The sequence below is a fragment of the Drosophila virilis genome, chromosome 3, assembly GCF_030788295.1.
Source record: "Drosophila virilis strain 15010-1051.87 chromosome 3, Dvir_AGI_RSII-ME, whole genome shotgun sequence".
NCBI classification, from domain to species: Eukaryota; Metazoa; Arthropoda; class Insecta; order Diptera; family Drosophilidae; genus Drosophila; species Drosophila virilis.
Window position 1 is genome coordinate 2,178,069 of NC_091545.1, and position 25,647 is coordinate 2,203,715.

The 25,647-nt window shown below is 50.9% G+C and overlaps 5 protein-coding genes across 7 annotated transcripts; 3 read left to right on the forward strand and 2 right to left on the reverse strand.

The window, feature by feature from the left end:
• Positions 1-1,509: 1,509 nt before the first annotated feature.
• rno (PHD finger protein rhinoceros) lies at positions 1,510-16,401 on the reverse strand. Of its 2 annotated transcripts, XM_070207993.1 has the most exons (8): positions 15,984-16,401; positions 15,146-15,561; positions 14,412-15,064; positions 14,152-14,346; positions 13,439-13,655; positions 13,188-13,377; positions 12,510-13,126; positions 1,510-11,630 (listed from the first exon to the last, which is right to left on the reverse strand). In XM_070207993.1, exons 3-8 carry the CDS (start codon positions 14,885-14,887, stop codon positions 2,709-2,711), a joined length of 10,617 nt encoding a protein of 3,538 aa, XP_070064094.1. In that variant the 5' UTR covers positions 14,888-15,064; positions 15,146-15,561; positions 15,984-16,401; the 3' UTR covers positions 1,510-2,708. The 2 variants fall into 2 exon arrangements, with proteins under 2 accessions (XP_070064094.1, XP_070064095.1); XM_070207994.1 differs by lacking the exon at positions 15,146-15,561.
• Positions 16,402-16,573: 172 nt separating this feature from the next.
• mri (BTB/POZ domain-containing protein mrityu) lies at positions 16,574-18,979 on the forward strand. 2 transcript variants are annotated; one of them, XM_070207997.1, is made up of 5 exons: positions 16,574-16,775; positions 16,837-17,657; positions 17,958-18,155; positions 18,224-18,541; positions 18,610-18,979. In XM_070207997.1, the coding sequence occupies exons 2-5, from the start codon at positions 16,991-16,993 to the stop codon at positions 18,834-18,836; spliced, it is 1,410 nt and encodes a 469-aa protein (XP_070064098.1). In that variant the 5' UTR covers positions 16,574-16,775; positions 16,837-16,990; the 3' UTR covers positions 18,837-18,979. The 2 variants fall into 2 exon arrangements, with proteins under 2 accessions (XP_070064098.1, XP_032291397.1); XM_032435506.2 differs by having other exon boundaries at positions 16,574-16,751; positions 16,813-17,657.
• Positions 18,980-19,102: 123 nt separating this feature from the next.
• Positions 19,103-23,529, reverse strand: Gk1 (Glycerol kinase 1). The gene is made up of 3 exons (XM_002046084.4): positions 22,903-23,529; positions 19,654-20,784; positions 19,103-19,397 (listed from the first exon to the last, which is right to left on the reverse strand). Exons 1-3 carry the CDS (start codon positions 23,149-23,151, stop codon positions 19,182-19,184), a joined length of 1,596 nt encoding a protein of 531 aa, XP_002046120.2. The 5' UTR covers positions 23,152-23,529; the 3' UTR covers positions 19,103-19,181.
• On the forward strand, positions 21,156-22,812 carry NitFhit (NFT-1 protein). The gene has a single exon (XM_002046085.4). It carries the CDS (start codon positions 21,293-21,295, stop codon positions 22,739-22,741), a length of 1,449 nt encoding a protein of 482 aa, XP_002046121.2. The 5' UTR covers positions 21,156-21,292; the 3' UTR covers positions 22,742-22,812.
• Positions 23,530-23,632: 103 nt separating the features above from the next.
• LOC6623138 (uncharacterized protein C3orf38 homolog) lies at positions 23,633-24,889 on the forward strand. The gene is made up of 2 exons (XM_002046086.4): positions 23,633-23,857; positions 23,914-24,889. The coding sequence occupies exons 1-2, from the start codon at positions 23,716-23,718 to the stop codon at positions 24,660-24,662; spliced, it is 891 nt and encodes a 296-aa protein (XP_002046122.2). The 5' UTR covers positions 23,633-23,715; the 3' UTR covers positions 24,663-24,889.
• The last annotated feature ends 758 nt before the right edge of the window (positions 24,890-25,647 follow it).

Sequence of the window (25,647 nt, forward strand, 5' to 3'; positions counted from 1 at the left end):
CCATTGTCAAACTAGATGCACGTCTAGCCCTAATACTAAGCCCTAGCACTATATATTTCCCTATGTAGCCCTACGTACTTACAGCCTAACTGTTGCCACCTGCTCAACACCTATATCATAGCAATAATAATAATGTAATAATAATAATCATAATAATATAATAATAATTTCATTAGTAATACTTATTGTTTTCCTAGTTTGCTTATAAATCTATTCTTGATGTGTTTTTTGCTTAAGAAACGTTTTCTTCTTTTTTTTTTTTCAATTTTAGGCATATTTAAGAGGTTGCTCGACTTATTTTCAAGTATTTATTTGTTTAAAGTTTCGGTTCCTTAGTTAATTATATATATATATTTATATATAATGCTAATCTTGTGCTAATGCTAACTTGATGCAAAAACTTGGTCTGGCTGTCTCGAAAACTTATGGAGAAGGCAACTGAAGAACTAGACGATCTCCTCTGTCCAAAACTCTATTTAGTAACAAGTTCAAAGTATATTGCTTCATTTGTACAAAACGGCACCAAAAATATCGTGTCCTTACTTCTTAATTGGATTTCGGGTTAATCCCCAACCCAATCTAACTTTGTAACTAGGTTTCGTTTTTAACGCAAACTGTTCCGGATTATGATTTCTTTAACTGTGTTGTTATCTTTGCTTTTAATTGACAAATCGTTTTGAAGGATTTCTGGTCGAGTTTACCCACATTTTTTTGCCAACTTGAGAAATTATCGGATCATGCTATCATACTGGATTGTTATATAGTCAAGTGTCGGAAAAGTAATCGGGTTTGTGCGGCGTTTTTTTAAGTGTAATTGGATTTTAGTTTCATGTTTTTGTTTTTTAAATAAGGCTTTGTTTTTTGTTTTATTTAAATTTTTGCTAAAAACTACAATTTAAAATTAATAATCAGTATTAATTAATAATTAGGTTAGAACGTAATAATAATTTAAAAAACATTTCTCGCACTCGCACTCGCACACACACACACACACACACACACACACACGTACACGCGCACAAACACACACAATTATATACAGTTTATACGTAAATCTTGCAACTCCCAAATATTTCTAAAAATTACAATTTTTTTTTTATTTTGCTCTGAATATAATTGGAATATATTTTTTTGTATATTTACTTTTTCTCTATGTTTAATAGTTTGTCGTGTTAAATTAACTCTGAATTTGGCTTCATATATAAATACATATACATATATATATATATATATATATATGTATATATGGTAGACATTTGCTCGATGTGCTTGAAATTTTTTTGGATTGGGTTTTGAAAAAAAAATTGTCGTTTTATATTGAGGCATTTGTCGTCTGGAACTGGAATGCGCAGCACATCGGGCATTGTCTGAAAATCTATATAATATATATATACATATATATATATATAGATATATTTATATACAATATGATCGTGTGTGCTTTTGACTTGTCTTTAGAAAATGTGTTTTGCAATTTCGAAAATTGAATATAAAACAATAACCATAAAATAATTTCCAACTGCTTTTTTTCTCAATGTTTTTTGTTTTCTTGGAGTTTCGACACGTTTACGCTTAGACGCTAAAAATACAAACATTTCCACACGTTTTGGGAATTACAATTCAAAAGTAATTTTTGTTTTAATTTCTAGGTTATGTTGCTGTTCGCTTTTTATATATGCACTTAGTTGCGGCCACGCCCCCCTCCCCGCACTTTGGGGGCAGCCGACTTTGATTTTCGCTAAGAACTACAATTAATGACTACAGGCTACAACTTTAAGTGTTTTTTTTCTCTTTTTTTGCTCTTTTTTCCGATTTTTTTTTCGATTTTTTTTTGTCGATTTTCTTCAGTTTTCATTTTTTTAAACAAATTTTCTGCTACGTTTTGTGGTTTCTATTATGTTGCAGTTCGCATTTGTTGTTTGTCATTAGTTTTTTTAAATAATTATTTTAATAAATAATTAAAATATATATATATATGTGTATATATATATTTATATATTTTAGCTTTTATGAGTAGGTATTTTTTATGGAAGTGGGTTAACTAGAACTAGAAAACCGAGCATTTTCTTTTCTCCTTTCTCTCTTTTTACTCTCTGATATTTAGGCTAAACATAATTGCGAATTCCGTTTGTTGTTTAACTTTAATACAGTATTTTACATAGAGGCTAGTCTACAGTTCTATTTATATATATATATATATATATATATATATGTGTGTATATATATAAAATTCGCTTTAAAATGTACAATTACGATTTAGTATTTGTTATATAGTGTATATATATAGTATATAGTACTATATAGTTAATATCTGGTGTGTGCACAACAAAAACGGGACAAAAGTGGGGTTATGCTTCGCTTTTTATAGGTTAGGTTTCGGTTTCGGTTTTTATAGGTTAGGTTTTGATTTTTATAGGTTAGATTTAACTTTTTTTTTTGTAGATTAGGTTTTTTTGCACTTACAAGCTAACTGTACAAGGTCGGGTGGTGTGTGCTTTGCTTTACAAAATCTTCTCAAAGTGGGGCAGGAAAATTGGGTTGTGCTTGTAGAAAATGTTTTACACTGAGTTATCGATTTGGGATTTGCATTTAGTTTTTAGGACACTTTGTTGCTGCTGGAAGTGAACGAACTCTGTATCGTTTCTCTCTTTCTATATCTATATATATGTACGTATATATAGCTTGGTCGTGGGCTGGCTTTATGATTATCATCTAACCTCACAGTCTTTTTTCAATGGAAGTAAAGCTCCGCCGCCGCGGCTGTTGTTGTTGTTGTTACCATTGTTGTTGTTATTGTTATTGTTGTTGTTGTTGTTGTTATTGTTCGAATTGCTGTTGCAGGAATTGCTGGAGCCGGAGCCGCTGGCTGAAGGCAAGGAGTTATTGCTATTATCATAGTTGCCCACATTGACGCACAGCGGCGAGCTCGAGCTTAGAGCAGCTCCCACCACAGCAACCGCTGCAACAGCTGCTCCTGATCCGCCTCCTGCTCCTACTCCTGCTCCTGGTCCTGCTCCCCCACTCTCCGGTAAGGAGGTGGAATCGTGCACATCGGCACTCTTGCTGGAATCGATGATCAAGCAGGGCGGCGAGGGCGTGCTCGCATCCTTGCCGAGCAACGCCGGCGACGCATTCGCGTTCTGCGAGTGCGGTGTAAAGCTGCTGTTGTTGGTCAGCGGCGAGGCGGCGACCAATGGCAGTTCCGCAGGGGAGCTCGCGGGCGCTGGAGCGGGCGCCGGCTCCTTGGCGATCTCCTTGGTCTCAGTTTTGGCACCTATGACATAGACGCCGCCAGCGGATATGCGTGCGATCTTCAGGCGCAACGGCGCCTCCATCTGCTGCTGCTGCTGCTGCTGCTCCGGCTTCTCCTGCTGCTGCTTCTCCTGCTGCGGCTTATCCTGTTGCTGCTGATCGAGGCTGATCGTGGTCGTTGTCTCCGCCTTTCGCTTGTTGATGCGCAGTATTAGCTTGGGCTTCTCGCCAGGCGAGGCGCTCAGACGGTTCTCGATCAGCGTCGTGGTCATGGTGCTGGTCAGGATGTTGCCACCGCAGCTGTTCAGGCTGAACAACTGTTGCTGCTGCTGCTGTTGTTGCTGGAGCAGCAGCTGCTGCTTGAGCCGCTTCTTCTCCTTCTTGTCCTTCTTGGGCTTGTCCTTTTTGTCCTTCTTCGGCTTGAGAACCTGCTGCTGGCTCTCATTGGCGCCCCCTGCCAGCTCCCGTCTGCTGTTGTTGTCGTCGCCCTTGTCGAAATCCTGCATGACCTTCTTCCGATAGTTCATCGAGTCGCGCTTGATCTCCTCCAGAGTCGGCGTGCTGTAGTTGCTCGTCAGCCGCTTCTTGGGTGGACAGGCTCGTCGCGTCATCTCGTAACTGTAGCTCGTTCCGCTGCCGCCGCTCCGTTCCAGCTCCTGCGCCTCACTGGGCAGCCCGCGTATCTTAATCTTCAGCTTGGGCGCCGTCGCCGCTGCCAGCGCCGCCGCCGCCTGATGGTGATCATCCTCGCTGCTTTCCAGGGTTTTGCTCCGTCCGCGTCGTTTGCCCGCGCTGCTGGCGGCGCCCGTCTTGCCGTTGTCCGTGGCGCTGCCAGAGCTACAGGCGCTGCGTCGCCGGCCATCGCCGGCAGCGGCTCCTGCTGCTCCTCCGGCCGAGGCACCAGCTCCCTCCTCCTGTTCCTCGAGGCAGGCATTGGCCGCGTCCAAAGCGCGCAGCTCCCTGTTGCTCGAGTTCTTCTTGAAGCGCTTCGCATTGCCGCTCGTTGCCGTCGTCGCCGGCTGCTCCTCGTCCAACTTGTCGAGCTTCTCGAGCGGCAGGCTGTCAGAGGCCGCTGGCAGGCCGCAGGAGCTGTCATCGTTCAGCGTATCCTTCTGCACCACATACAGGCTGAGCAGCTCCTTCTTGCGCATGCGTCGCGAATTGCCGCTCACACTGAGCGCAGCCGCCGAGGAGCTGCTGCCCGTGGCAACGCTGCTGGCCGTGACCGTCGTCTGGACCTGCACCTGCGTTTGCACCAGGCTGCTGGCGCCGCCCGCTCCGGTGGACAGCTGGCAGCTCGTTTGCGTCACGCTGCTGCTGTAGTGCAGATCCGGATAGGCCAGAGGTCCCTTGATCTTCAGCTGATTACGTGCATCCGAGAGCGAGGCCTTCGTATTGAGCATCGTTGTTGTATCGGAGTCTATGGAGACCTCCTCCGAGGTGGCCTCCAGCGAAGCTTCCAGCGCTGCGGCGGCAGCTGCAGCGGCGGGCAGCAGTTCCGTGAGAAGCGTGGGCGCCGACTGGTTGGCTTCGCTCGAGTGGAGCAGCGCGCCTTGCAGCAGACTGGGCTGCAGGGATGGGACAGAGACGCCTCCTCCTCCTCCTCCCGCTGTCTTATTCCCATTGTGATTGTTGTTGTTATTGTTGTTGTGATTGTTGCTGTTGCTGCTCGTGGTGCCCGTGGCCCGCAACGCGGACTGGAACTGTCGCTCGTCCTCCTCATCGAATTCGCTGAGTGTCTGATCCGCCGTGCCGGAGTCGAAGGCGCCGAGCAGATTGTTTTGATAGGCCTCCTGGGAGGCGCTGCTGTGGGGCGCCTCGAAGCCCAGATTGTAGGTGCGCATATCGACCGGGCCGGGCAGCACGGGCTGCAGCAGCGGATTAGCCGGCGCGGCGGAGGAAGACGTTGCGGACGATGTCGCGGCGGACGTTGCCGTCGCAGACGTCGTCCCGGCCGCCGTCTTGTTCTGGCCCCGCAGCTTGCAGCTGGCATAGCTGGTGGTGCTGGGCGCCGCGCCCGGCGTGCGCAGCTCGAAGCTGCGCCGGCGATCCCGCAACGACTGCAGATTCTCGACGCCGGAGCCGCTCAGCTCGTCGTCGTAGTTATTGAACTCGTACGGCGTTCCCACCAGATTGTTGACAATGTGCGTGTTGCTGCCATAGTCCGCCATCGGCGGCGGCAGCGGCAGCATCGCGTTGCCCGAGCTGCCGCCCCGGCCTCGACCACGTCCGCGTCCACGTCCGCGCGTGCCCGCTGCACCCGACCCGCTGCTGCTGCCACGTGGCGCACGCTGACGCAGCTTGCCCGCGAGCGTGTGCGTCAGCGGATCGTATTTGGCGGGCGGCGTGGGCGTGGCCGTGGGTACGGTCGATGGCACGGGCAGAGGCGGGGGCGGCTGCAGCGCGGCGACGGCGGCTTGTCTGGGAGATTTTCCCGGGGACTTGCCCGGCGGCAGCTGCGGCGACTTTTTCTGCTGCTCCCGCTTGGCGGAGGCGGAACTGCTGCTGCTGCTGCTGCGTTTGCTGGGCGAGATGAGCTCCTTGCTAGGCACAGGCACAGGCACAGTCAGTGGCAGGGATTGTGGCAGGGATTGCGGCACGGGCACCGGCACAGCCACCGGAACGGGCACCGTCTCCAGTTGCACTGGCTCCAGCTGCTGTTGCTGCTGCTGCTGCTGCTCCAATTGTTGTTGTTGTTGTTGCTGCTGCTGCATAATGGCGGGCAGCAAGGCGGCGGCATATGGTGGCGTCAGCTGGTACTGATGATTTGGCGTTAGCGTCATATTGGGCGTGGCATAGGGAGTGCTTACGTAGGGCGTGCTCGGCTGCGACTGCGAGCTGTTGCCATAGATCGTCTGACTCTCCGCCGGCGTCGACTGCTGCGCCTGGATAATGGCCGCCAGCTGTGGATAGATGCCACCATTATACTGTTGACTGTTGGGCGTGCGCTGCGGCTGCGCCTGCTGATGTGTGGGCGTGGTCGTTGCCTGGACCGGCTGCACTGGCTGTTGCGTCTGGTTGTTGTACATGGACATGGCATCGATGCCATTCACCAGCGGCGTGTGGCTGCCAAAGGCGCCGCTGCCACTGCCACTCCCGCTGCCGGTTCCACTTCCTGCTGCACTGTTGTTGTTGTTGTTGTTGTTGTTGTTGTTGTTGTTGCAGGCTGCAGTTGCTCCAATTCCAGGTGCTCCCGTTCCCGCTCCCGCATAGCTATTAAAGTAGCTCTTGTCCAGGCTAGGCGGCTGATCGTTCGACTCGGACACGGAGCTGGGCGAGCTGCTGCGTCTCGCCGCAATCAAATCATTCTCGTTCCAGCGCTGCATCCGTCCAAAGGGCGACTGCATTCGCGTGTTCTCATCGTAATCGCTCAGCTTGTTGTTATTGTTGTTCGCCTGAGAATTGGTTGCGGCGACCAGGCCGGAGTTCGGCTGGACGGACGGCACAGTGGCGCCTCCAGCTCCTGGATAGCTGCCGAGGCTATTCTTGACAGCTGCCGCCGCCAGATCCACAAAGTCGGGCGTGGATTGCGGCGCTCCAGTTGCACCCATTCCTGCTCCTCCTGCTGCTGCTCCCATTCCTGCTCCTCCTCCTCCTCCTGCTCCCTGGCCATTGCTACTCTTCTGCTGCTGCTGCTGCAGCTGCGGCGAGACGGATGACTTGTTCAGATAACAGCTGAGCGCCGCCTGCGCCGTCTGATAGTTAACCATGCTGCTGTAGCCGCCCAAATTGTTGTTTGCATTCGTTGTGGGCGTGGCATTTGGAGTATTGGTCAAACTGTTGGCATAGCTGCCGCCGGAGTTGGCCGTCAGCGGGGAATCCTTGATGGTCAGCTGGCTGGCCACGGAGTTGGGCGCGGAGCTGCCAAAGAGCACCAGGTTCTGGTGCTGCGCCGCCTGCTGCTGAGCCTGCTGCAGCTCCTTCTGCACGTGTATTACATCCTCGGGATCAGCTGCATTGTGAAACGGAAAGACGGAGGGAATAGCTGGCGTGGGCGGCAACAGATCCATCGTGTCCTTGCACTCATCCAGCTGCGCCTTGCGCTTCGTTTTGCGCAGCTTCTCGACCAGATTTCGCGTGGCCAGCGTGCTGTCCTCCTCGAAGATCTGTTTGCTCCCGCCGCCCACTAGGCTGGTGCCCAGCAGGCTCGTGAGACGTCCCGAGTTGGGCGGATTGAGCACATTGGCGACGCTGCTGGCCAGGCTGGAGGCATAGCTGTTGGCGTACTTGCTGTCCTCCAGCTCCAGGATGGCGTCCACAATCGGCTGATGTGCCGCATCCAGCTCGAGGGCGCTGCACGAAGGCGTCGCGGGAACCGATGGCACCGATGGCACCACTGGCAACAGGGAATCATGCGCCTGCACCTGCTGCGCCTGCTGCACCTGCTGCTGCTCTCCAGAATTCGAGTTCGAGTCCAGCTCAATAATCTCTGGCGGCTCTGGTGGAATAACGGTAACAGCCGGCGAGGATGTGGACGCAGAATATTTGCTCGCATTCGCTAGCAGCTCATTTTTGCGCTCCTCCTCCAGTTCGCGGGCCATTTCCATTTCGTTAAGCAGATGCTGCGTGTGATGCGTATGCTCCTGCTCCTCCTCGTCCTCGTCGCGCGTTCGTCTCCGACGGCGTCGCCAGCGATTGCCGCGACGTCTGTCCGATCGGCTGCGATCGCTGCCCGATCGATCCTCGTCGCTCAGCTCATCGTTGGAGGGCGTCGGCGTCGGCGAGGCGGGCAGCGGCGCCGCCGGCGGTCGCTCATCGATGTCCGCCGAGAGCTCGGCCAATTTGCTGGCATTCGCCGAGAGCTGGGTGTGCGTCGGCGCCGTTGTTAGCTCCTCGTCAATGTCCATCGGCTGCTCGCCGGCCTCCTGCGCCGCGGGCGGCGTTGGACTACGTTGCACCAAACGATCCTCTGCTGCCGGCTCTGGTGGAGGACTTCTTTGCGTCTGAGGAGGCGGCGTCGGTGTGGGCGTGGGCGTTGGCACCCTTGTTATTGTAGGCGTGGTCGTTGCCGTGGTTGCCGTGGATGCCGTGGGCGCAGGCGTGGCATTGTTGAGCTGCTGCTGCTTCTTGTCGAGCAGCTTATCCAGCGCACTGGACGCCCGCCCGCCCGTCGCCGCCTTGCGCTGCGCTATCTCATGCTCCAGATTTGGCGGCGTTTTCTTCGGCGATTCCGCGCGAGATTTACGCCGACTGCTCGTCAGCTTCTCGGGTGTCGGCGCCGGTGCCGGCGAAGGCGGTCGCGATTTGGAATTGCGCGTGGCACGTTTGCTCAGCGCCGGCGACGCATCGTCTAGCGAGGATTTGCGGCGCTGCGTGGAGGCTTTAGGCGGCGCCGGCGGCGTCACAAGCTCCTGGGTGGGCGCAGGAGCTGTCTTTTGCGGCGTTCTCTTTGGCGATTTGTTGGTGGAATTCTGACGCGTTCGGCTGGCCAGCGGGGGAGGAGGAGGCGGTGGAGGAACTGCTGCTGCTGCGGGTTTGTCCAGGGATTTGCGCGGCGAACGCTTTGGCACACTGGAGCTGGAGCTGGAGGTAATTGATGCTCCTGCCGGAGCTGGAGCTGGAGCTGGAGCTGCAGCTGTTGCTGCCTTGCGCTTCTCCGGCTCGCTGTCGCTGTCGGAGTCGCTGCCGCTGCTCGAGTTGCTGCTGGCGCTGCTGCTGGAGTTGCTTTCGCCGGAGCTGGAGCTGTTGCTCTCGCCAGAGCTGGAGCTGGACAGATTGGGCGCTGCAATGCGTCGCTTGACGGGCGTCTGCTCCTCCTTCGAGCGCCGCAGCTGTGAGCCGCGTCGCAAGGGCGTCGTCTGCTGCTGCTGCTTGGATGCAGCTGCTCTGCTTGGAGGCGTCGTCGTCGTCGTCGTCGTAGATGCAGTTGCTCTGCTAGGCGGCGTCGTCGTGTTGGCTGCAGCTGCTCCTGTGCTTGTTCCCGCTGCTGCTCCGACTGCATCCTCGCTGGCAATGGTTTCCTGCGTGGCTTTGGCCAGGGCTGCGCCGCTGCTCTTCAGCTGCTCGGCGGCCTTTTTGGCTGCCTGACGCTGAGGCACATACGAGACGGCAAAGTTGCCCAGTTTGGCCAGCTCATTGTTTTTGGGCGTGACCGCGGGCGTGGGCTTCTCCTTCTCCTTTGGCTTCTCCCGCTCTCGCTCCTTCTCCTGCTCCTTCTCCTTTTCCCGCTCCTTCTCCTTCTCCCTTTCCTTTTCCTTCTCCTTCTCCTTTTGCTGCTTAGGCGGCCGCCCGCGCTTGCCTCGCTCCGCTCGGGCCTCGCCCGTTGTTTTGGCCGCCGCCTTGGGCAGCTCCTTGGGCCGCGTCTTCTCCGCCTCGTCCTTGGCTTTACTGCTGCCGCTGCTGGCGTTGGCATTGGCGGGACTTGGCTCGGGCTCGCGCAGCCGTTCGCTGGCATCCGGCAACAGCGCCGTGGCGAGATTCGTCGAGTTACGCATGTTCTCGGATGCCTTTTTGGCCGCCTGCCGCTGCGGCACGACAAGCAGGTCCACGGGCGGGAAGACGGGCGCAGCGCTCCCCTTGCTGCTGTTCGACTTGGCATTGGCTTTGGATTTGTTTTGCGTTCCAGTTGCTGCAGTTGGAGTTGTGCCCGGCACGAACTCCTTCATGGCCGCCTTGGTGCGTATCGTTTGCTGATTTTGTGAATCGCTCACATTGCTCTCCGTCGCCGCCTGCTCCGCCTCCGTCTCCGTTCGATGGTGCTGCCCTGCCGCCTCGCGCTCCGGCGTCGATGTCGTCGAGCTGTCCGAGTCGGAGTAGATGTGCTGTCCCATCTTGCGCATGGCCGATGTCGCCGTCGCACCCGTCGCAGCCGCCGCAGCAAGATTTCCTGCCGTGGCGCTTGTGTTCCGGCTGTTTGTTGTGCTCCGGGCGTGCTTTACAGGCAGCAGCTCCTCACTTTCATCGCTGGACATGCTGCCCGGCTCCTGCTGCCGCATCTCCTTGTCCATCTGAGCGAGGCCACGCGTAGCCCCAGTGGGCGCTGCGCTGGCTCCTCCCCCATTGCTGGCAGCTTGTTTTCTGCGCGCTGCGCCAGATCCCGCGCCCGTTCCCGCTCCCGTTGGGCGGGCTCCTTCGCTGTGCTTTGACTTAGTTGCTTGGCTTTTGGCAGGTACTGCTGTTGACTTGTGTTGACGTTTGACACGCTCACGCTCACGCTCTCGCTCCCTTTCCCTTTCTCTGGCCCGCGCTCGTGCTCTCGCCCGATCATCGTCGTCGTCGTCGCTGGAGGAACTGCTGCAGCTGGTCCGCGCACCCGCAGACGCTGCAGACGCACACGCAGCCGCCTCACTTTGACGCCGCTGTCGCTGCCTCTGTCGCTGCTCGACGCTGCGCGCATAGGATTGCTTTTTGACTGCTCCCGCAGCTGGCTGGGATTTGTTGCCGTGGTAGCCGCGGCTATCGCTGTTGGATTCGCTGCCGCTGCCGCTGGCGCTGCCGGAGTCGGAGGAGCTGCTGCTGCTGGCGCTGCTGCTGCGCGCCGAGCTGGAATCAGCCGATGACGAGCTGCCGCTAGACGTTGCGGCGGACGCAGCAGCTGTGGATTTATGTGATTTATGCTGTTGGCTCGACGTCGCCGCCGTGGCCGGGCCGCTCTTTGAGGCACGCCTCCCCGCACACGGCATCGCCGTGGACGCCGTTGTCGTCGGCGCCCTTGGCGAGCCACGTGGCTTGGCGGCCTTCTGGGCCAATGTTGTTGCTGTTGTTGTATTTGTTGTTATTGCACCATTGTTGAGCTTCTTTTTAGGCGAGGACTTGAGCGCGGCGGCGGCCGCCTGCTTGCGCTTGTTGGGCGACTGGGAGGCGCGTCCACGTGCCTGCTTCCTGCCCATCAGCTGCTCCAGTATATAGTCCAGGCTCCGATACTGCGCCGGCACAGTTAGCTGATCCGTTGAGCTATAGAAGCTATCGTACAGCGTGGGCCCATCGTTTGCATAGATAATGGCATCCGTATCGAGGGCGGGTCGCTGCGCCTGCTGTGGTTGCTGCTGCTCCGTTGGCACGAGCTGCTGCTGCTGCTGCTGCTGCACTGCCTCGTCGAGCACGCCGAGCTGCTTGTAGAAGACCTGTTCGCGCAGCTTGAACAGCGAGCGGGAGAGCTTCTCACGCCGGCTGACCATGTAGCACAGATTGCGTACACGCTCCAGATCCTGTCGCAAATGCACCACGAGCTTGTGATTCTCCAGATCCTGTTGCTCCTGCTTGCGCGCCAGCATCTCCACGTCCTCAGACTTGGGCGGTATCAGTTCGCGGTTGTGTCGCGACTTGCGCTTCAGTTTCCAATAATTGTAAATGGCCTCGATTGCATCCTCGTCCACATCGAACAGATGGCAGCTAATGTCATTGATATTCACGTGCTTATCGAACTCCGCCTCAACCTCCTGCGGCAATTAAAACATACCAAAATTGTTTATTGTAATTGTATCAAGAAACGCAGCATTCAATTCCAAAAAGAGTCCTGCATCGTTTTATTGCTGTGCATCAAACTCGGCTACTCAATCGAACCGACAGACTCGAACTCCCGAACATCGAGCTCCGACATGTTTGAAGCAACTTCCCAACTTCCTCAAAGCATTCATAACAAACGTAGTTCGATCGGATCAAATCCGCAAATAATTCGGGGTAAAATATAATTTGTTGTACGACATGTTTGCATCAAGGCTCCAATCAGGTTTCATTCGAACTATCTCGAAATTTGGATTATAATTCAATTTTTGAGTCATCGGACGACAAGACGTATATCCGATAAGGCCTCCAATTAGGTTTGAAGCGAACTGTCTTCAACTCAGAGTTATAATTTAACTTTTGAGTCATTGAAATATTCGGGCTATCACGACAAGACGTGTACCCGTAAGGCCTCCAAACAGGTTTGAAGGTAACTCGGAATTATAATTGAACTTTTGAGGGAGTCTCAGCCCCAAAGAATAAATATTTTAAGTCACAATCATTAGATTTATGTAAGCATATTTGGTGGATGCCAGTTTTGGGTGGAATTAAACTTCACTATGAAAATATTTTCACTAGAATGGACACTCGAAAATTTTGAAACTATATGCGATAAAGCTCAACGTGGCTTTGTGGTTGTGAATACCTTGTTCACGAAACGAATTTCTAGGCAGGCAGTCGGATGATTCGAGCTTAAGCTGATATGCTGAACACCACGTAAAGCTGTTGCCAAATATAAAATCGAATTAAGGGTTCGAGTAACGTTTCGATTGACACGATGCGGGGCTCTAATAAATAAACTCTCTAAAATTTACCTGCAAACGCAGTGCGCGCGCCTGATTGCGCTCCTCGGAGGTCATGTCGTTTTTGCGATGATTTTTGCGCCTGCGATGATCCTCGCCCTTGGCGCCCGTTGTTGTGTGGCCCGCGTCATCACCCGCAGCTGTCCCACTGCTCGAGAACTTGTTGTTGTGCTTTTGCATGCAGCTCGAGGCGGCTGTGTGATGGCTCGATGCGGCGCCCTCCTTTTTGCCCTTGCTCATGCTGTGCTTTTGGCAATAGGAGCGCAGCTTGACACCGTCCTCGGCGTTGCCCTCCTCGATAATGGCGCGCATCTCGAGGCCATGCTGAAACGCACAGGTCACGTGATAGGCCGTCTTGCAGGTCTTCACCGAGCACTGGATGCAGCTGCCGACGCGCTCGCGGCACAGCACACAGATTAGTGCCCAGCGACTTTGCGGAATGCTTGAGATTTTTGTTATTGGCTCCATGCGATCGACACATCCAATGCTCACTTCCGGTATCCACAGGGCGCACGAGACATGCGCCCAATGTTTGCCCGATTTATTGGACTTCATGGCGCCGCCCTTGTTCGGACAGAGTACACACTCCGGCTTGATGCCCATGGAGCAGGTGCGACAAAGCCATTGGCCTGCAAAAACAATTTGTTCAGTGAGCAATCGAATTGCATGGATATTGCGTAGCTGGATTACCTGATGGAATCGCTGTAATGCCGTAACAAGCCTGATGCACGCAGATGTTGCAATTATCACAGAATACCATTTCGTTGGCCTCCTCGGAGTCGGGCGAGCGACAAACATCACAGATGACGTTCTCATCAAACTCAATGCCCAGACCCTCCTCCTGCTTAAGTATGACCTGAATTTGCTCCCAACAGCGCACCTAGAACATATTATACGTTAGTTTTGCCTTCTGCTTGGCTTTTTATCTGATTTTAGCTAACCTCCAGCTCCTCAATGACGCGCTCGAACTGCGTTTCGTTAATGGGAAAGGCGCCGCAGAGGGCACGATCGCCATTGTACAGACGCAGCCAGGCCTCATCTATGGGATCAATGTCATAGGCACATGTGTTCTCCGCCAGAGCAACTACATTCGTCAGACAATGCAGGTCCGGCGAATAATGTTCGTCTTTGGTGATGCGCAGGAAACGATTTTTTGGACTGCAAAAGAGCAAGTTATATAAATATCCAATAATATACATTATATAGTTAAGCTATTATTAACTTTACTAAATCCTTCTTTAGGGGAAAAATGAGATATTAGAACAATAAGTTAGCCAAAGATTGCAAAAGGCTAAGGGCGGAATATGCCTGGAATAGAAGCTGGCATCTGAATGAGGGTTTGTCTCTCAAGCTCAAAGCAGCTCTTCTTCAGCAAGAGTATTGTTACCATGCTAAATTATTTTCCCTAATTTGACTATTATAAGATTACTTCGTGATATCTACTGAACGAACATCTACCTTTTACTAGAAATTATAGTTTTCTTTTCAGTTAAATTCAACCACTGAAGTATCTGAGTTTAAAGCTTGCCCATCTCAGATCTTTTTAACTAGAGTATTGATCCGCTTTCTCATTTCCCTTTACTTTGAGATATCTTTTAAACAAATATCTAGCTTAGCCGGAGTAGTCTTTTACTCCATTTTACGCTCTACTCACAGTTTAAAGTCATGCGCTGGCGACACAATCGGCTCGGACAGCACATAGACACACGGCTCGGGCAGCGAATCGGGATTGACGGGCACCTGTACGCCCTTCTCCCATTCCTGTTTCCATTGATCGGTAACAATCAGATACTCGTAGTTGGCCAACGGCTCTGAGTCTGGCAATTTCATTGCGCTAATGAGATCCTTGCTGTAAATTTTAAGAAAATTGCTAATAAGTTTCTAGAACAGGCTCGAATTGTGATTTATACGCACCGATAGAGTTCAGCTGGCGCTTCCGTTGAGCTGCGATTGTAGATGCTCGACATTTTGATATCGGCCACGGAGCGCGCTTGCCAGGTGCTGCTGCTGCTGCTGTTGTTGTTGTTATTGTTGCTGCTGTTGTTGTTGCTATTGTTGTTGCTTTGCGCTTTACATTTGCTGGCCGACTTGGCCTTGCCCGGCAGCTTTGACGCGGACTTGGCCTGGCCGTGTTCCGCTTGCTCCAGCGATGCAACTGTTGCTGCTGCTGCTGCTGCGGCTGCAACTGTTGTTGTTGCAGCTGCAACTGTTGCTGTTGCAGTTGTTGACGCTGCTGCTGCGGCTGCTGTTGCCGGCGCTCCATTAGGCGGTCGTCCTTTGCGTCGCTTTGTGGGCGGCGGCTGCGGCTCAACATCTTGACGCAGCTGCTGTTGCGGCGGTTGCTGCTGCTGCAGCTGCTGCTGATTACCGCGTTTACCTCTTTGTGACATTTTTCATTGGTGTTGCGTTTTGTGTGTTCTTTAACTTTGTGTATATATATGTGTGTGTTGTTGTTGTTGTTGTGGTTGTTGTTGTTGTTGTTGTTGATGGTTTTGCCTACTGGAACCTGCTGCTGAGAGGTTCACCTAGACCGCACGCGTTTGCTGCTCGACAGTGCCAAGTGCGACCTGTAGAGGGTTAAGGTGAGGGTGTGGGTAGGAGGGTAGGTATATTAATAAATGTTTTAAATTGTTGCATCAATTTCTTACTACATGCTTAAGGCCACAATTGGCGACACCACAACCACACCGCCGGCTGTTGTTGCTGCTGCTGCTTGTTGTTGTTGTTATAAATTGTATTGTTATTATTGTTGCTGCTGTTGTTGTTGGTATGCTTGTTGTTGTTGTTGTTGTTGTTGTGCTGCTGCTGCTGCCGCCCGTTTAACATGGACGCCGCTGCCGCTGCACCAGCACTAATCCCGAGTAGCGCCGCCACTTTGCAGTCTGTGCCGTGCACTGCTCGGAGCAATAATGCGCGCTGCCGCTCCCCCTCCCCGCGTTTGTTTTCGCTGTGTTTCGTCTGTTTTTTGCGTTCTTCTTCGTCGTCGCGCCTTCACTTGCGTATTTTTGTTATTGCAACGCACCTTGTGTGTGTGTTTGTTTAAAGTTTTCTGCTCACTGCGCGTCTAAATGGAGATCAGTTCATAAAATTAACATTTTCAACTACCAATTTTCGTTTTGCAAACTTTTTTGTTGTACATTTTCTATGCGCTTTTCGTCACAAAAAATACACAAAAAAGAGAAAAAGGAAAAAAAAAACTGAAACTGCCAGTGCAAAGGAAAAGAGCAAAATGAGTTTGCTTAACAAAAGCTGAACGCTTTGCAACGCAAACATTAAATGCCATCCCAAAATCCATCTATCTCGCACGCTCGTTTTAAGGGCGCGCGCATTTACGGCATTGGTGCGAGCGAGATAGTGTTGGCGTGCGTGCTGCAGCCGTCAGCTTTTGTGCAAACGTCTCTTCCGCTCCTCAGCGCACTGCTGCCCCCCCCTCTTTCATACACACACATTCGATTCGACGTTTTTGCACCTATTTTTTTTTCTTACTTTTTATTGTAGTAATATTATTTGTTTTTGGAAATTGCACATTTTTTGAATATATTTCAAATGATGCCCGTGCCCGCTAGTTGGCATTGTCGCCACATTTGTTGCTTTGTTTGCCTGTTTTGGTTGTCGCGTTCGAGCGAATTTTGATTGAGATATATTACTCTCTGGGCTTTGCTTTTGCCGCCGCAGACACACACGCGAGCACTTGCTAGTGGTTAAAATGGACGTAGCAAACAAATTGCACGTTGCGTTTATTATGCACTCGCGTTTCGCGCAATTGGCATAATGTTTGCGACAAATATGCAATTTTTTTACGGATTATTTACAAGATTTTCTTCTCGGTTTCCTTTTCTACGTCTGCCATTTTGCTTTTCGGCTTATCGATTATTAGAGCTGTACCGGAATCGATTATCGATAGCGGCACCAGTCATTGCTAGTTCCCAATTTTAAATTATCGAAACCAGTTGCAGTCTTTGGCTCCGGGAACCGATATTGCTAGCAATCACTACGCACCCATATTTAATTAATAATATTTCGTTAGAGAAAAGCTAGTCTATGCGTGAAAAATCAACGAATTTTCATATTTGTGCGTGCGTTATGTATTGTTGTCAGTAAGGCCGCCTGTCGGGCGGCTCATGGGAATAAAAGTGGAGCTCCGATGTCCGCGCCGATGACACTCAGAATTGGTTATCGAATGTGAGTCAACCACCAACAAAAAGCAGCAAAGGAAGAGAATACAGAAGCGCAAAAAAACAGTTCGCACAAAAGGTTTTTTTTACATCATAAAATAATGTAAGGAGACAAAAAAAATAGTAATTGCGACTTATAGATTTAACAAACGATAAGCTTATAGAGAAGCCCGTCGACACACACGCAGCCTGGCATTTAAGAACAGCGCCAAATGCAAATGCATTTCTTTGTCTGCAGTTTGCTAGAATAATCTAAGTTCCGAGTGATTTTTTGAAAACGAGTGCACGACGCAGTGCCAGCCAAATAAATTCCGAAAAATGTCAACAACTCCAAATTCGAATAGTAGTGGTAGCAACAACAGCAACAACAACAATAGCAACAGTAATAAGCAAAAGCAACAACAGCAACAACAACAACAACACGACACATACAGCGACAGCAGCAGCATCGAGGAGAATCTTGAGGCTGCCGAGGAGCGCAGACGGCGCATTCTAAAGAATCGCAGTCGCAGCAGCACCTACATGCAACGGCAGCAGCAGCAGCAGCACAGCGCCATGAGCGTCAGCAGCGGCGCCATCTCCAAGCATGACAAATCCATGACGCCCACCACGAGCAGCGCTGCCGCTGCCGCTGCCGCAGCTGCAGCGGCTGCTGCTGCTGCTGCGCGTCTGGGTCCGCCCGAGCGCATTTGCATGCTGGTGGACGGCGTGCGTTTTACCGTCGAGCAAACACTGCTCACAGCCCATCCGAATACCATGCTGGGGACCATGTTCGGCACCGGGTTTCAGTGTGTGCATCCGAATGAGCGCGGCGAATACGAACTGGCCGATGGCATCTCCCATTTGGTGTTTCGCTCCATACTCGAATACTACAAGAGCGGTGTTATACGCTGCCCGCCAACCGTATCGGTGCCGGAGCTGAAGGAGGCCTGCGACTATCTGCTGATACCCTTCGACGCGACCACTGTGCGCTGCCAGAATCTAAGTGAGTATTACAGATTGCGGGAGCGTCTCTCAGTAGAGACCTGCATCGAGTCAACCGAGACGTCTTTCGGTATTCCCCGTGTTCGATATTCGGTTCTGTCGAACTTGAACACAAAAAGTTGGCTCGAACATGTTGCTGTCGGTTCGATTGAGTGTCCGAGTTTGATGTAAATGATTTAACCGATGCAGGGCTCTATCTCTTAGTCAAGTGCCGTCTACTTTGCTCTCCTCTCCCTCTCGTTTGTCTTTACCACCCCCTCTGCCATGCTGACACACACACACGCCTCTGTTTCTCACAAAGGAGGCCTGCTCCATGAGCTGAGCAACGAGGGTGCCCGCCAACAGTTCGAGGTCTTTCTGGAGGATCTGATATTGCCGCTCATGGTCGCCTCAGCGCAGCGCGGCGATCGCGAATGCCATGTCGTTGTGCTGCTCGACGACGACATGGTCGACTGGGATGAAGAGTTCCCCCCGCAAATGGGCGAGGAGTATTGCCAGAGTAGGTCATGATTACTATTATACATCATTGTACATCTTCTAAGTGCCTTAATCTCACATTTGCTGCAGCTGTGCATAGCACGGCGATGCATCGTTTCTTCAAGTACATTGAGAATCGCGATGTGGCCAAGCAGGTGATGAAGGATCGTGGTCTGAAGAAGATACGCTGCGGCATAGAGGGCTATCCCACACACAAGGAGAAGATACGCCGCAGGCCCGGCGGCCGTGCTGAGGTCATTTACAGCTATGTTCAGCGTCCGTTCATACATATGTCCTGGGAGAAGGAGGAGGCCAAGAGTCGTCATGTCGATTTCCAGTGTGTCAAGTCCAAGTCTGTTACGAATCTCGCCGAGGCGAATGCCGATCCGCCGCTCGAATTAGATGCAAGTGCGTATACTCCAACTGCTCCTGTGCCTGATTTTTTTTTTTTTTAACTGTTCTCCTGCTACTTTCAGGTGGCAATCCCATACCACCGCCCGCCGTAGCCGTGGTCAATGCTCAAGCACACAATGTTGATCTGGGTGCACCGGCCATGGGCATGGTTAACATTGGCGTTCCCGCCGACGTTGTGGCCGCCGTTGTTGCGGTCGATGAAGCCGCCGGCGGCGTCGTCATGTTAAACGAACTGGAGCTTGCGGCCGCAGCGGTTGCTGCGCCGGGCATTGTTGATGAACATGTGTAGAGATCGCCCCAAGGGCTGGATATATACACTGCCATCTCCTTAGCTGCACGCACCCAGAATAACGCTTTGTACGTTTTAAATCCAAAATTTTGTATACACTATCAAAAATAAAACACAAACCTAAATATACCCTACCAAGGAAATAGCTTCGGGTTGTTTAAAAGTTAGGAATGTGAAACGCAAAAGTAATAAATGTAGGGTATCTGCTATGCGAGCACACGTAACTTACCAGCATGGAGTTGTCCGGAAATTCACGCCTGTTCCAATTATTAAACAAATGAAAACAAATTTTATTTCATTAAAAATATATTGCCATGGCTTTGCGATTGGGAACTGCGCCCCATTTTAGGCACCATCAAAGGATTCGCGCTCGCCTTGGGCCAGTGTGGACGTCTCCCAGTTCAGGGAACGCTCAATGGCCATTTTCCATTTCTGGTAGCGTAAATTACGCTCCGTGGAATTTATTTTCGGCTTGACGGCCTCGCGCTCCTCCGACTTGGAGAGTGGCCCCTCCATGTTGTACTGCGGCGCCACCGTCTTGTAGGCGGCCATAGCAGCGCCCTGGAACAGATAGAAATATGAATTAAAAGTGTATTAAGATGGGATTCTAGAACTGCATCGGTTAGGATACTTCCGTGTCCGAATAAACTATTCACGAAACAAAGTTACAGCTATTCGAGTAAGCAACATGTTCGATGCAACGTGTTTGAGGCAAACATGTGCGGTCGAACATGATTGAAGCTACTCGAACAGCTCGTTACGAGTATCCGAAATGGCTTTTGTTTGACATGGACTCGTTTTTCTTAGTTTAACCTACCAGCGCTGTGGTCTCTGCAATCTTGGCGCGCAGCACATGAATGCCGACGAGATCGGACTGCAGCTGCAGGAACAGATTGTTGACGGTCATGCCGCCATCGACCATCAGCTTGGCCAGCGGAATTTTGCAGTCCTTGTGCATGGAGTCGAGTATGTCTCGCACTTGGAAGCAAACCGCCTCCAGCGTAGCGCGGACAATATGCTCACTGGTCGTCTCCTCGCTGAGGCCGCAGAGCACGCCGCGTGCATCCTGATTCCAGTAGGGCGCATACAGCCCATTGAATGCGGGCACAAAGTACACATCCAACGAGCTGTCCACCTGGCTGGCCATGGACTCAATCTGGGCCGTATTCTGAATGAGTCCAATGTTGTCGCGCAGCCAATTGAAGGCGGCACCAGCTATAGAGACGCTGCCTTCCAGCGCATAGTAGGGCGTCGCCTTGCGTCCCAGCTGATAGCCCACGGTGGTCAGCAGGCCGTGCTGTGAGTGCACTATGGATGGGCCCGTATTGTAGAGCAAAAAGCAGCCGGTGCCGTATGTGGCTTTGGCCTGGCCCTTGACCAGACACTGCTGACCCACCAGCGCCGCCTGCTGATCACCCAGATCCGCCGTAATGCTGATGCCCCGCAGCACGCCGCCCGCAATCGTGCCAAAGTGCTCGGCGCTCGAGCAGATCTCCGGCAGTATGCTATTGGGCAGGCCAAAGAACTTTAACAGATTGGCATCCCATTGCAGCGTCTCGATGTTCATAAGCATGGTGCGCGACGCATTTGTCACGTCCGTCTTGTGCACCCCGCCATTCACTCCACCCGTCAGATTGTACATCAGCCAGGTGTCGATGGTGCCAAACATGGCGTCGCCCGCGTCCATGGCCCTGCGCACCGTGGCCACATTGTCGCGCAGCCAGCGCAGCTTTACGCCGGAGAAGTACGGCGATAGCGGCAAGCCGCACAGTGGCCGCAAATAGTTAATGTTCCGCGCATTGTTCGGTATCGTTTCTAGCAATTCCTCCACAGTGCTTGTGGTCCGATTGTCCAGCCAAATGATGGCATTGCCCAGCGCCTCGCCCGTGTGGCGATCCCAGACCAAAGTGGACTCACGCTGATTGGTAATGCCAATAGCCAAAATGTCCTGAGAATTTGGGCAAAAAAATTGTTTAATTATTTGTAGTAATGAAACGTATAGCTTATTGGTTGAAACACTTTCGACCATTTAAATTTTAAATTTTAGCTAAAATGTGCTGAGAATTAATGAAAATAAATTTAAAAAAAAATGTTAATTTAACTAGAAGGGAAATTTTAGAGCCTTTAAATTTTAGAACACATTTTATCTTTCTGCGGCCTCTCAAGTATTTAATCGACGAAAAAAAACAGCTCTTGTTAACATTGTTCATTAAAACTTGCAGTTTGAATAAAAGCGTTTTGGCGCGCTGTTAAAAGCTCGCGTTAATTTCGCCACATTTGCGCGGCTTGGCAACACTGGTCGGCCAGCACAGAAACAGTAAACAAAAAATATATGTAAAGAAAAACCTGCTGATAAGGAAATAACAAAAGAAAAATATTGAGAGGCAAGCAAAGCGACGTAACAATTATTTTTTACTGTAGCCGGATATTTAATTAAGGTTGTGCCGTTCGCCCCAATGTCAAACACAGTTAAAATTCTCAGTCGAACAGTTGCCCAAATCATATTCAGCCGTAACAAACAGCAGCTGCGCATTATGTCAGGTGTGCCAGGTGCCGGCGGCGCCGCCGCTGTTGTGGCCGTTGGCCAGATGCGAGCAACCAATGACAAGGCATGCAATTTGCGGCAGGTGGAGGAGCTGGTGGCACGTGCCGCCGCCTCAAAGGCCAAGATGCTATTTCTGCCCGAGTGCTGTGATTTTGTGGGCGAGAATCGCGGCGAGACGCTGCAGCTGGCGGAGCCTCTGACTGGGGAGCTGATGCGCAAGTACCAGGAGCTGGCCAAATGCCATCAGATGTGGCTGTCGCTGGGCGGTGTGCACGAACTGAAGACGGACTCAGACGCGGAGAAGGCGAGAATATACAATGCCCATGTCCTGGTCAATGATCGGGGCGAACTGGCGGCCGTCTATCGCAAGCTGCATCTGTTCGATGCAACCACCAAGGAGATACGTTTGCGTGAATCGGATACGGTGGCGCCGGGTGAACGGCTGGAGAAGCCCGTGTCAACGCCCGCCGGCCAGGTGGGCCTGCAGATCTGCTATGATCTGCGCTTTGCAGAGCCGGCGCTGCTGCTGCGAAAACAGGGCGCCCAGCTATTGACCTATCCGGCGGCCTTTACCTATGCCACGGGCAAGGCACACTGGGAGATTCTGCTGCGGGCGCGCGCCATCGAGACGCAGTGCTTTGTGGTGGCCGCCGCCCAGCAGGGCTGGCACAACAAGAAGCGTCAGAGCTGGGGCCACAGCATGATCATCAGTCCCTGGGGCAATGTGCTGGCCGACTGCGGCGGCGACCAGGAACTGGCCGTAGCCACAGCCGAGCTGGATCTGTGTCAGCTGGAGCAGCTCTATCAGAGCATGCCCTGCTTTGAGCATCGACGCAACGACATCTACAGCCTGACGGGCTTCAAGCTGAGCGCTCCGGACTACAAGCTGTGTGCGCCGAGCACACAGGCTGGACAGGATCGACCCTTTGCGGCGAACATCGTGGACAAGCGCACCATATTCTTCGAGTCCGAGCACTGTTATGCCTTCACCAATTTGCGCTGCGTCGTCGAGGGCCACGTTCTCGTCTCCACGAAGCGTGTGACGCCGCGCCTCAATGGACTCAACTGTGCCGAGATCACGGATCTGTTTGCCACCGTGTGCATGGTGCAGCGCATGCTGGAGCACATCTATGGCACCACCTCCGCCACGGTCACCGTCCAGGATGGCGCCAATGCCGGCCAGACGGTCCCTCACGTTCACTTCCATGTCATGCCGCGGCGCAATGGCGACTTTGGCCACAACGATCAGATCTATGTGAAGCTGGACGATCGCGCCGAAAATCTGCCGCCGCGCACGCTCCAGGAACGCATTGACGAGGCACAAAAGTACCGCGACTATCTACACGCCAGCGCCAGTTAACCAGCTGCAACCGATATCCAAAACCACACTGTGTCCTTGTGCTTGTCATTAAAGTTCGGTTTTTAAAACTAGCAAGACTTTTTATATACTTCCCATAGCTCTGGATGTGGATCCCCCCTCCCCCCTTTTTTTTTTCAATAGGGCCCGAGCCCGTCGCTCACCTCAATTTTGCCGCCCAGCGCGACGAGCTTTTGGCAGGCGCCTTCGATGCACTCGTTGACAGTGTTGGTAATGACGCGCGGATCCTGCTCGCACCAGCCCTCCTTGACGTAAATGGAGGGCACCTCGATCTGATGGTAGCAGACGATGTCATCGGTGCCCGCACGGAATATCATAAAGCGCGCCGAGGTCGTGCCCTCATCAATGGCGCCAATAAATGGCCCCGCCATGTTTCCCTCGCCGGTTTCCATTTGCAGACTTTGTTTGTGTGGGGGTTACGTATGCACTAACACTCAGGTAAACACGCAAATTAATGTAAATTCCGTTGCGCTTTGCCACTAAAACTGGTGTTCGATTCTCGCCGACATATTTGTCGGACTCGATTACGATAAGAGATAAGGTCCAGCCCCTTTGTTGGGAAAGCTTTTTGGGTGTACTCTGTCCCCGATACTTATTAAAACCCGTTTTGCAAAACGTAAATATTTATTGCGAATGAGTGTGTGCAAGCGAAACGGCAATAACGGCGTTTATGCGGCAACAAATACGTGATTTATGCCGGCAACAAAATGTGGCATGTATTTTTTTATGAATAAAATGTATAATATTAATTGTATTTAAAAGCGTGCAATATCAAATTGAATATAATTGAATTTGTTTAGGAAACGCAGTGAGCGCATTTTCCAGCACTGCCAGCCAGTGTGCGCACAACATTAAAACTAGGTATTTTTTTGGTTATCATTTACGGTCACACTGTAAACGCTGTTCTTACACCTGGTCAGCTAAATGTTTGCAATTTATTTGTTTGCATATTTTAAATGCAGACACAAAGCATGTCCATATCGGAGCAGCATCGCATTGGGCTGCGCGATCTCCTGATTAACGAAACGAACACGCCGGTGTTGCTGCAGCTGGCCAGAAGCGTCACAAAAAATGTGTGCAGCATCGAAGAGCCCGAAGGTAAGCAAAATGACGCAAAACAATAAAAACAAACCCAACGAGATTTCTGCCTGCAGAGGCGCTCGACTACCTGACGGCCCACACGGAGGACATACACAAGCTGATGTATAAACGACATATTACAAGGGACCTGCTGTTCAAATACCTGCATAAACGCCAGCCCGGCACCTATACAGACTTCACCAAAGCGGATCTGGTCATGCGTGTGATAAATTATTGGGATCAACAGCTGAACGCGGGCACCATGCAAGTCCAGAGCTCAGCAATCGTGGACACATATTGTCCGACCCAGCCGTGCAGGGAAGAGGAATTCCCCATACATTTGATAGCGCGCAAATTTGGCGAATGGTTCTTCGACAAATACAACTCCGACCAGCTGAAGCTGACCGATTTGTGGAGCGATGCAGCGCTGCAGCTGGAGGTCATTGCGGATGACGGCACCAGCGAGATGCAGTGCGCCAGCGCTGAGCAGGTGCTGTTAGCGTTAATTAGCGCTAAGCAACAGTTTGGCTTCTACTTTAATCCCAATTTAACGCATTCGGGCGTGCAGGGACGCATCGACAACTTTGGCCAGGTCGTGGTGCTCTGCTGTGGAACACTGCACACCGCCGACAGATCTGTTGGCGTCTTTGAATGCGTCTTTGGTCTGTTGCGCGATCCGCACGCAAACAACAACTGGAAGCCCAAAAAATTCAAGTGTTTGCTGCGCAGCGAACTCCGCCCCCCACGGCTGCACACCCTCACTGCCAGCGAGACGCTGCAGACGGCTCTGACGCTGCCCACGACCAGCGACACACTGGACTAGCCATCGGTGGCAGGCTAAGTCTTCAAAGTATCTGACTATATTTAATTTTTAGAACACATATATATATATATTTATATAACTAGTCTGTTAAAGCAAGCATAAAGAAATCAATTCTTTTGAAAGCTTGTTTAAATTTCTGTTGTAAATGAAATTTTAATGTTCGACTTAACAAACTTTACTTTGGGATTGTAAAATGATATCACAATAAACTGCCTTGATTAAGCCCACGGCTAGGAATTCTTTGAAATTAAACAAAATCAGACGCAAGGATTTTAGACCTCTGTAGACATACGAAAACTTATATTGATTTCTATCAGAATCTATTCACTGTTCGTTTCTATGAAAACTATATAATATAGATATCCAATTTCTATGAGAAAAATGAAGTTGAACTAATAATGGGCGGGGGTTTGGAAAGGTTATTTTCTAGCAATATGGAAGGGCCAAAATTGTCTGTCTTCCGACCTTGTAAGAATTCTTAAGCAGACTTTTGCGAAGCTATCTTAAACCTTAGCCACATAAAAACAGAAAAACGACATTCTTCCTATATATCTGAAATATTTGTTGGCTGGCTCGAGAACCTTCTCATGGATGTTGCTTATATGTGTGAAACATTTTAGAACTCGGATATGTCAAGTTGTTCAGGAAAACTTGGAAAACAAAAAGCTGTTTATATAAGAATTAAATATTTGACAGATCGAGGAAAAATCTGTGATATAAGTGTCTCGTATTAATAATATGTAGCTTATATGGAAACATAATAAAAAAATGTATGAAAGTCAAAATACTTTGAAAAACAAAAAAAGATTTTTATACAAGAACTAAGTTTTCGACCTAGTATTCAGAATAGAATCATATTCTGATTCTGATTTATCTATTAACTATTTGTAAGTGTTCCACTTCATCAAGATATCTTTACAGCCAAAGAAAGACCAAATCTCTTAAGATTATATCTATGAAATCTGTATGATATTCATTTGTGGAA

Excerpts from the sequence above, each read along its gene's own strand:
- rno (XM_070207994.1), bottom strand. The coding sequence starts at position 14,887 with ATGTCACAAAGAGGTAAACGCGGTAATCAGCAGCAGCTGCAGCAGCAG. Across the intron at positions 13,656-14,151 it reads CCAGCGCATGACTTTAAACT|TCCAAAAAATCGTTTCCTGC; the intron begins GTGAGTAGAGCG and ends GCTCTTTTGCAG. Across the intron at positions 13,378-13,438 it reads GCGTCATTGAGGAGCTGGAG|GTGCGCTGTTGGGAGCAAAT; the intron begins GTTAGCTAAAAT and ends AATATGTTCTAG.
- mri (XM_070207997.1), top strand. The coding sequence starts at position 16,991 with ATGTCAACAACTCCAAATTCGAATAGTAGTGGTAGCAACAACAGCAAC. Across the intron at positions 18,156-18,223 it reads GGGCGAGGAGTATTGCCAGA|CTGTGCATAGCACGGCGATG; the intron begins GTAGGTCATGAT and ends CATTTGCTGCAG. Across the intron at positions 18,542-18,609 it reads GCCGCTCGAATTAGATGCAA|GTGGCAATCCCATACCACCG; the intron begins GTGCGTATACTC and ends TGCTACTTTCAG.
- NitFhit (XM_002046085.4), top strand. The coding sequence starts at position 21,293 with ATGTCAAACACAGTTAAAATTCTCAGTCGAACAGTTGCCCAAATCATA.
- Gk1 (XM_002046084.4), bottom strand. The coding sequence starts at position 23,151 with ATGGAAACCGGCGAGGGAAACATGGCGGGGCCATTTATTGGCGCCATT. Across the intron at positions 20,785-22,902 it reads CGCTGGGCGGCAAAATTGAG|GACATTTTGGCTATTGGCAT; the intron begins GTGAGCGACGGG and ends CCAAATTCTCAG. Across the intron at positions 19,398-19,653 it reads TTGCAGAGACCACAGCGCTG|GGCGCTGCTATGGCCGCCTA; the intron begins GTAGGTTAAACT and ends TATCTGTTCCAG.
- LOC6623138 (XM_002046086.4), top strand. The coding sequence starts at position 23,716 with ATGCAGACACAAAGCATGTCCATATCGGAGCAGCATCGCATTGGGCTG. Across the intron at positions 23,858-23,913 it reads CAGCATCGAAGAGCCCGAAG|AGGCGCTCGACTACCTGACG; the intron begins GTAAGCAAAATG and ends TTCTGCCTGCAG.